This window comes from Gekko japonicus, unplaced genomic scaffold, assembly GCF_001447785.1.
Source record: "Gekko japonicus isolate JY-2015 unplaced genomic scaffold, Gekko_japonicus_V1.1 scaffold2190, whole genome shotgun sequence".
Classification (NCBI taxonomy): Eukaryota; Metazoa; Chordata; class Lepidosauria; order Squamata; family Gekkonidae; genus Gekko; species Gekko japonicus.
The window spans coordinates 91,417-101,362 of record NW_015165882.1 but is presented as its reverse complement, the minus strand read 5'-3'; the positions used below and the strand labels follow the sequence as shown (position 1 = coordinate 101,362).

The following is a 9,946-nucleotide window of genomic DNA, read 5'->3' as shown; positions in this document are numbered from 1 at the left end:
AAGTAATATTTTATTAGGATGTTAGAAAGGCCTGTTATATAGAAGGCTTTCCTTTTGTAGGTCTGATATTGTTAGCAGACAACATAATAGGTACAAAGTTCATGATTCTGTAGTTCTTAGGGTAAACCTTTCAATGTCTGGGTCAGATAAGATTTTAGTCTCGTATCAGTAATGAATACTTTTGTTTGGGATATGAAGAATCTTTGCCCATTATCATTTAGATTAGGTTAAGTAAACACTTAGGTTTTACTTAGATTGACGTAGATATATGTTTCTTTATATCTGGCCAATCAGAGGATTATTACTCAAATTACCATTGTCTTTTGTAACCAATTATGCTGTTTGAATATTGTTTTCTTGATGATGTCAGTCCATGTATAAAATATCAAGTATTTCCTGAATATGTCCAGAATAGGTTCAAGAAGAAGATGAAGAAGAAAGTTGTCAATTTTTGATTAACTATTTGGTCCAATTGTTTTTCTGTTAACTGAGGAGGCATAATTGAAATAAAACATAGATCTTCCTCATTTGACTTCATTTTTGACATGGAATCTAATATGTACAACACTTGGTGCCGGGGAGGGGGCCACAGTGGGAGGGCTTCTGGAGCTCCGGCCCCACTGATGGACCTTCCTGATGGAACTTGGGTTTTGGCCACTGTGTGACACAGAGTGTTGGACTGGATGGGCAACTGGCCTGATCCAACATGGCTCCTCTTCTGTTTTTATGTCTGGGGCAGTGATGCTCTATATTCTTGGTGCTTGGGGGCCACAGAGGGAGGGTTTCTGGAGTTCCGGCCCCACTGATGGACCTTCCTGGTGGCCCCTGGGTTTTGGCCACTGTGTGACACAAGAGTGTTGGACTGGATGAGACACTGGCCTGATCCAACATGGCTTCTCTTATGCTCCTTGGGGGGGGGGTGTCTCCCATCCAAGTACTAACCAGCCTTAGTACTTCTCTTCTGAAATCTGATTAGATGGGGCTAGCCTGGGGCATCCAGGTCAGGGTATCAAAAGCGTTAGTGTAGCGATACTCAAGGGCTCTCCTGGTTATTTAACCACCAGCAGGTGGTACCACTGCTTTACCAAACTGATTGCAAAGAGGCTGGAAAGGCCGCTCCCTTTAGCATCCCACTTAGCATTAGGGGTGTGCATTCAGCTCTATCCAAGCTGAAAAAATAGCCGGAAAATACCTTATCAGTATTTATTAAACGTGTATTCAACATGCCTCCCTGCTCTTCCTTCCCTCCCCGAGTCTCCCAGCAGCGACAGGGAGGAAAGGGAAGGCACTCTTCCCATGTAAACCGATCAGTGCAGCACTGACCAATTTACATGGTAGGAAGCCATTTGAGCCCTCCCTTTCGCTCCCCCTGCTCAGGTGCCCTGAAGTGGCTCCCAGGGAGGCATTTAAACCCAACAGCTGACCGGCAGCTACGCCTGTCAGCTGTTAGGTTTAAATGACTGGTAGTGTTTGGTATAGTTGAATGAACCCGAATAAAAGCCAGGTAAGATCTGCTTTTTTGGGCTCAGCTATACCAGTAGCCAGATGCAGATCTCTGATCTCTCTATTTGGCTTACACAATACCCAAAAGCCAGGGACCGCCTTTCCCTGTATGTTCCCCCAAGGGCACTACGGTCGGGGGCAAAACATCTTCTGGTTGTCCCAGCCCCTAGAGATGTCAAATATGCTGCGACTAGGGCCAGGGCTTTTTCGGTGGCGGCTCCTATCTGGTGGAACGAGCTCCCGGAGGAGATCAGGGCCCTGCGGGACCTTCTGCAGTTCCGCAGGGCCTGCAAGACGGAGCTCTTCCGCCAGGCTTTTGAGTAGGAGCCGCCACCATCACTGTACCACCACCGCGCTGCCATTTCTGGCAATGCGAACTGGCCTTGGGAATAAAGAACGGACATAGTGCACACTGATCAAGATCACAGTAGATCCTCTGAAACATTGTATTGGAGTCCTGTCTTGGATGACATATCGTTATGAGCACCGATTTTAAATGTAAATGTAACTGATATTGTTTTATCTGGTTTTAGTGTTATGTATGGCAATTGCCTCCTGTTAGCCGCCCTGAGCCCATGTGGAAGAGCGGGATATAAGTCAAATAAAATAAATAAACATAAATAAATATAAATAAATAAATATAAATAAATAAATATAAATAAGGCATTTTTCGGGTATTCATTTGCCTCAGTTATTGCCGAATGCACACCCCTAGTACAAAGTGGCCAGCAGAACCAATGCTACTGTGACAATGCCAGCTCAACAAATCCAAGTGGGTGGGGGGGTAGTTTGCAAGCCCAGCACAGCCAGTGCATGCACAGAGTGCCCAGCAGAACCAGTGCCACTGTGGCAATACCAGCTAAACCAATCCAAACAGGGGGGGGGCTCCAAGCCCAACGTAGCCAGTGCATGTACAGAGTGCCAAGCAGTACGAGTACAATGTGCTAGTACCCAAAGTACCCATGGTATGTGGGGTATCTGGGGGAGGCACCTTCTTTGGGCACTCTGTACACGAACCAGTTCTGCTAGTCACTCTGTACATGTGCTTGCAACCTCCACTTGCTTGGATTTGTTGAGCTGGCATTGCCAAAGTGGCACTGGTTCTGCTGGGCACTCTGTACATGCACTGGTTCTGCAGGGCTTGGAAACCCCCCCACCCAACCTTCAGTTTCTACTGCAGAGACACTGGTTTGACATCCGTCCTTGATTTTTGCTGTTTCCCCCCCACCATTGGAAACAATGGAGGATGGGTGCACTTTCTTTGGGCGGCTATAAGACTTTTTTAAACTTGGGAGATCTTTTGAGGGGGGACACCAGAAGCTACGCTAAAAATTTAGCACCTCTGCCTCAAAAAACAACCCCCCCAAGACCCCTGGATACTCCCAAATAGATTCCCCATTGGTCCCATCAGGTATAATGGAGCCCAAAAATTTTCAGGATTTCCAAAAAAAACCCCAAATCCGAATACCATACCAGTATTGGAATTTGGGTTGGGGGGGGGACCGGATTTGGGTTTTTTCCCAATATATCCAAATTATCCTGATTTTTGTGTGTGTGTGAGTGCACACCTACTTAGCATCCTAGAACACGTTGCTGGGCAGGTGCCCTGCTGCTTTGCGTGGGTTCCGGAGTTTAACTACAGCTGCCGCCACCACCTCCAAAACAGAAAGCTGACACTGAATCTCCTTACCAGTTCCAGCTCCTTCAGAAAGGCATGCTGAAGGGTCCCCTCTTTAGGAGGCTTTGAGACGTGGAGGAGAAGACTGTTCCCTCTGCCCAGAGTGTCCAAACAGAGGACAAAAGCCACATTATCCTGCAGCAAACTGGAATCTGAAACAGAAGCGGTCGCAGAAGTGAAACTACTGTGGCCCTTGCAGGGTCCGGGAGGAGGCGGCTTCTCGGCATGGTGAAGCACCCGGGAACCACCACGACTGAGGCCCCGCAGCCAGCCATTCTCTTGGGGTGCCCCCAGAACCCCCAAGCTGCCCCATCGCACCTTTCAGCAAGGCCGCAGCTGGGGGTTCTGGCAGCATCTCACCCGCCAGCTCCTTCTGCTGTGCTTTCTCCTCCCCACCCAGCACCCCCGGGCGGAGAGGACACACAATAGAGTCTGCCGTACCCGTGTGGTCCAGGTTGTCTTCCAACCACCTCTTCGTCCCTTGGTAGTTAAACTTGCCACCTCCAGATGCAAAGAACAGCAGGTTGTACCTGCACGTGGGGGGGAAAGGAGGGTTAGGTTGGCCAATGCACACTCCACTGGCGTCCAAAATGAGAAAAGCGGTCATTTTCTTACCCAGCATGGGTCCGTTTGTAGGTGTAGAGGCGAGAAAACAGCCTGGCCAGTTCTAAGAGCACTGCCACTCCGCTGCCGTTGGAGTCGGCGCCGTGGGTGGGGCGGCAGGTGCGGAAAGCACCGGGGGGGGGGGGGGAGAAAGTGGAACGTCAGGCCCAGACTTGGGAGAGAAGGACAATGAATGACAGGGCCGAGACTCAACACAGGCCAAGCTGTATCCTCTCCCTATGCTGAAGTGTTTGGATTGTTCTGGCTGGACGCCGTAATTAAAAAAAAAAATTCTTCTTCTTCTCCCTATGCAAAATGCACCTCTGGCTGCCAGCCAGAATCCTTCCACGGAAGACAGCAGCATCCAGCAACACAAGCAGAAAAAAAGCCTTTTTCTTTCTCTTTTTTTAAAGGCGTCTTCTACACATGAATGAAAGATGTTGGCTGTGATTAGCAGGAGTCACATCAGAGACAGTCTTCCTCTCTCAGATACTTCACGCAAACATTGTTTTGTGTTTATGCCCTCCCTGGTGAGCTTCCTAGAGGCATCTAGAGAGCTAATTACATGTCTGTTAAATGTACCCGGAGGACTGGCCCAAGAGGTTCATTAGGATGGAATGGCAAACACACACCCAGACTTCCAAAGGATCAGAGGAAACTCAAGACGGCTGAGGCAGTCTGGGACCTCCCGCCGGGCTGCACCAGCGGGACCCCCAATGGCCAGAAGACCTTTTATACTTGTTCCCTTCTCAAAAGGAGGAGAAAGGTGGGGTGAGAAAGGACAGAGAAGAAGAAGAAGAGATTGGATTTGTACCCCGCCCTTCACTCGGAGTCTCAGAGCGGCTTACAAACTCCTTTTCCCTTCCCCTCCCCTGTGAGGTAGGTGGGCCTGAGAGAGCTCTGACAGAAACTGCCCTATCAAGGACAGCTCTGACAGAACTGTGGCACGCCCAAGGTCATCCAGCAGGTGCAAGAGGAGTGGGGAATCAAACCCGGTTCTCCCAGATTAGAGTCCGCACACTTAACCACTACACCAAACGTTGCTTGATTGGTGTCTTCCAAGCTCCCCATGAGTAAACGACATCAACCGGCTTGTGGGGCGCTACAGCCCAGGTAAGACTCCTACAAAGAGCCTCTCACCAAACAGGCAGGCCGACCCTAACTCCAGGTGCAGCTTAGCGAAAACAATCCAGGTGACTCCAAGCAAGTGGGCAAAAGGGCATCTTACGGAAAATACCGACAGATCAGGGGACTCGCCAAGGCCAACGTACCGGGGCAACGCCGAAAGAATCGTAATGAGCCACAATCACGATAGTGGGCAGGTCGTCTCCTCCCAGGCCGGCCAGCCGCCCCTGATGAGGGGAACGGAAGGTTAATCAACAAAAATGAACCTCACCACAAAACAAAGCCAGCCCAGCACGCCCCAGGCAGACCCTTGGGAGTGTCTGTCTCTTATTCAGGCTTGCCGGGCCTGTCTCCTCCCCCAGGAATCTGCCTGCCTGCTCAGAAGAGCCCTTACTCTGCAGCCCACACCCCAGACATTTGGTAGATGGGCACCTCTGACAGGGCCTTCTTCGGGGCCGCACCAAGCCTCAGGAACTCTCCCCTCCAGAATGCCCACCTGGGCCCCTTTGCTTCCGAGTTTCAGGAGGCTCATAAAAATCACCCATTTTCATGAGGCACTTGGGTTAGGGCTGAGCTGATATGGAGGAATACTCTGGCCGCCTTCTGATTTCTACATGCTCCATCAGTACCAGACAGCCCAGTTTTTGACAGGTTGTATATCAAAAGTGAGAGCTCACGGGAGGAGATTGTATAAATATAGAGACACTCCGTGAACGAATTACAAACATAAACAGATTGTCAGTACATACTTAATGGCATATGATGTGTGTTAATCACCACCACTATTGCAGAAGCCTGATCGGCAGAAAGAGAACCTATCAGTGGAGCGAATGGAAAACTAGTGAAGGAGAATTGTTGAAACTCTATTTCAGTGAGTATGTGTGTACTGACAACTGGGGATAACAGTTAATATGTTGTAATATAGTAAATATGACGTGGAAATATAATTTTCAATTCACAGCTAAAGAGTACCAGCTATCTGAAGAAGTGTAATGTGAATGCGGCAGTAAAGCCAGCCGTGTATAGCTGTACTCACATATGACGTGGAACTATTGCACTCCTGAAGTTTTTTATACAAAGGAATTGTGGACTCTAAATGTATTCTCCCTTTGTATCAAATACTTTTTGTTCCTAGCGGAATGCACAGGAATGGAGTTCCGGCTGGCTCCCAAGTTGGCCACGCCCAGCAGGAACTCATTAGCATAATAGGCCACACCCAACAGCAGAAACTCATTCGGACTGGCTACATTAGGAGTGTGTGGCCTAACATGCAAAGGGTTCCTGCTACAAAAAAAAGCCGTGGGTTTTGACAACAAACAAGGTAAACAGAATAAGAAGCAAAAGGTGAGTGTGTATATTTCAAAATGTTTCAATTGTTCCATACAATAAAAATTTTCTGTTTATGTTCATAATTCATTCACGGAGTGTATTTATATTTATACAGTTTTTGACAGGGGCTGAGCCCTGACCTGACCTGACCTGGCCTGAACAGCCCAGGCTGGATCTCAGAAGTTAAGCAGCTCTGGTTAGTATTTGGATGGGAGAGCACCAAGGAAGTCCAGGGTAGCCACACAGAAGAGGGCAAGGGCAAACCACCTCTGAACATCTCTTGCCTTGAAAGCCCCAGGAGGGGCTGCCATAAGTCGGCTGTGACTTGACGGCACTGTCCACCACCACCTGGCCCTGACCGTTGTCGCACCTGCAGCTTATAGGTTTGGCTGAATTTGTATTGTCACTGTTTTTGATGAAAGGCAGGGGATGCGTTTTCACAATAAGGAAACAGGGAGAGCACCCGTGCAGAGCGGGCCACACCATGCCGACTCTCCCGCACTCACCTCCACGCTGGTGATCTGCCAGTCGCTGATGGCTTTGCTCTGGGCCCCGCTTGTCACCATCTGGAAGCCATTGGCATAAACGGGGGGGGGGGGGGAGAAACACAATCGCCGTTCAGTCCTGCGGTGAATACCCCTTTTCCCAAAGGATCCAGAGAAAGAAAACTAAAGCAGCCAGTAAAAGAGAAGTGGGGTGTCACGGTTTGAGTGACCCGAGAAGCAACGACCGAGGGGCTGTTTGGGGCCAGAGAGAGGACGGGAGAAGCACCCTGAGCTCCTCACAGGAAGGGCAGGATAAAAATGTAATGGGTTGAAAATAACTAATTATGGCCAGGGACAATGCTCCCTCTAAGCCAGTTTGGTGTCGTGGTTAAGTCCACGGACTCTAATCTGAGAGGGTTTGATTCCCCCACCCTTCCACTTGCGCCTGCTGGATGACCTTGGGCAAGCCGTAGTTCCGGCACAGCTGCTCTTGGAAAAAGAGCAGTTTCTGCCAGAGCTTTCTCAGCCCCACCTGCCTCACAGGGTGTCTGTTGTGGGGAGGGGAAGGGGAAGAAGTTTGTAAGCCGCTCTGAGACTCCCTTGGGTACTGAAGGGCGGGGTATAAATCCAATCTCTTCTTCTTCTTCTAAACCGTGGAGTCCTGTGAGCAAGAATTCTACTTTGTGAGCTACCAGCATTAAAGTTGCGAGCAGGCAGGTGATTTGGCGACTGCATAAGTAAGTTTGCTCTGGCCATCCTTCCTGAGCTAAGACAAAAACGTGTGAGCCGGAGGGTAAAAAAAACGGTGAGCCAGCTCACACTAACTCAGCTTAGGGAGGGAACACTGGTCTCCACCAGTACCAGGGTCCCACCTTTCTTTGTGTCTGATCGCCCTAAGACAGTGATCTTTAAGACACAGGCCGGGTGCCTCAGGTGGGTTATGAAGTAAGACACAGGGAGGGGAAAACAAACCTGACCCAAAAACTGGAATCAGGAACCAAAAGGGTGAGAAGAAAGTCTAATGAAGGGCCAATATTAAAAACCTTGTTAAAACTTATAATATACAAAAATACAAGTATGTATTGGAAAGACAGTTAAAAACATACATAAGGGCCCAATGAAAGCCTCGTAAAAAAGTATAGCCCAAACACAAGGGCCAATACACATGGCCTGATGCGTTTCTGCCCTATTGGGGCCTTCTTCAGGGATCAAACAATATTGAGGTACACGTAACTTAAATACATATTGCAATAAGATAACCAATAAGTGAATATTGGACCAGAAAGAGGAAGGTTAAGCAGCAAGATCTAAAGACACATGACCAAGATGGTTGTGAGGCAGGCCTCAAAAGGTGAAAGTCATACTTCTGGTGCCAAATGCAGTTGCTGAATTAGAACACCTTCCAATTTAGGTCCAGAAAGCATCTGTGTGGCTTTCAAAGTCAGAGCTAGAGTGTCCTCAAACAAACAGCAGTCAGAGTGTCGTCAAGCAAAGCTAGAGTGTCCTCAAGCAAAGTCCCAGCTGCTTGGTCGCAAAAGGTTACAGAGCTACCCCCCCCCCCCCCCCGGAAGAACCTGCCGCTAGTCCCCAGGACTGCCGTGCCTCCGGTCTCTCTTCATGGGCACGCTGAGAGGAGGGGCAGGGCAAAGGAACGAAGGAAACAAGAAACCAAGTCTGACTAATGGACAACCTGGCTACAGTAGCAAGCCTTGGCGCCTTCCATGCATGTGGGTCAGAACAATACCTTTCTGGATGTTGTAGTCAGAGAGCGTGCGCCCATCTTCCAGCTGCTTCCCTGCAAAGATCAGACGCTGCTGGTCGGGAGGGATACCTGCCAAGCAAAGGGAGAGTGCTGGAGTTGGGATGAATATTCTCTGACTATATGAATGAATGAATGATGTTTATTTGCGGCCAAAGACCGTTTGTCAAAATAATACACATTCGTTAAATACAAACAGATTAGCTTTTAGCCCAAAAATATATATTTAGACATATAACCTTAAAACCACTAAAATGTTAAAAAATAAAAAGTTTAACAGTCCATTTTATCAGAATAACTATGAAAATGTCTAAAACTAAACTAATTATAAGTCAGGCAAAAGGTGATTGAGGGTTTATATTGTGGGATTTCACCAGCTGCAAGCAGAATTTAGCTATTTGTCTGGTGTTTTGCTGATTTTCCTCTGTCAGAAGTCTCTCTAGATCAGCACTGTCTGCATCAGGTGCTGGCCTATCAAAGAGGGGGGAGATAAGCTTATCTCTATAAACTTGATGAAAGGGGCAGCGGAAGAACAGATGGGCTCTGACTATACAGATACAGCTAATGCTTTTTCTTCTATACATATACTGCCAATGTCTCTACAACTGGTATTAAATGTTCCCCTAGAGGCGGGCAGATAATGCAGAACACCCCCACCCCCCCAGATCCTCATCAGCAGCTGCTGGACGTTTGCAATCAGGGGTCATTTCTTGCATGAGCGCACAGGTGCGGAGCTTCGGTAGTAAAGAGCCCAGGGGTGGGCACATGCAACAAGCCCCACCCCTTGCCCTTGCTCCCAGCAGCCCTCAGTCAGAGCAAGAAGCAGCCAGGTAAGTTGCAGAGCTCCCCCTCCTCTGCAAGGACAGATCTGCACGTCCCCCCCCCCCACGGCAAGGACAGAGCTGCACGCCCCCCCCCCCCAATAGCTAGCAATCCAAAACAGTCCAGTGAAGCCTGAGCGGTGGGCGTTGCCTTCTGACACGCTTCCGGTGATGTCAGGGGGTGTGGCATATGCAAATAAGTTTATTTATTTATTTATTTAACTTAGACTTTCTATCCCGCTCGAACCCCCTTCTCAGGGGGTCTCTGAGCGGCTTACAAGTGGTGCTAGTCACACAATTTTCCCTAACTAGGGCCACAGAGTCTGTAGGGGTGGGACTACCTACCAGCACCCCTGTGGTGGTGTGTTTGTTCTTGGCTCCTGCACCTCTTTTTCTACGAAATGACCCCTGTTTGCAATCATCCAGTATACTCTCTCTTGCAAGGGGGCAACTGGATATATGCTATCCCTGCTTTCTTGGCCACCAAGTAGGGTCACCTTGAGAAAGAGATCTGAGCCTTTGCCTTGCTCCCTGAAGTTGACACCTGGTGCCTCTGGCGTTGGCAGCTGAGGGAAAGCAGTTTCCCAAAGGGCTAAATATAGCTCAGTTGCCAACCCCTAGGACTCGACCGTGGGGAAGGGAA

General features: G+C 48.9%; 1 protein-coding gene across 1 annotated transcript in view; it reads right to left on the bottom strand.

The window, feature by feature from the left end:
• LOC107110502 (nicalin-like) overlaps nt 1–9,946 on the bottom strand; it is a 20,819-nt gene that overhangs the window by 9,696 nt on the left and 1,177 nt on the right. The window contains exons 2-8 of the mRNA XM_015411288.1: nt 8,422–8,554; nt 6,745–6,877; nt 5,056–5,136; nt 4,805–4,812; nt 3,797–3,892; nt 3,623–3,711; nt 3,194–3,333 (exon numbers count right to left, since the gene is read on the bottom strand). Of these exons, the coding sequence (XP_015266774.1) occupies nt 3,194–3,333; nt 3,623–3,711; nt 3,797–3,892; nt 4,805–4,812; nt 5,056–5,136; nt 6,745–6,877; nt 8,422–8,554 (680 nt within the window). The remainder of the gene's footprint in view (nt 1–3,193; nt 3,334–3,622; nt 3,712–3,796; nt 3,893–4,804; nt 4,813–5,055; nt 5,137–6,744; nt 6,878–8,421; nt 8,555–9,946) is intronic.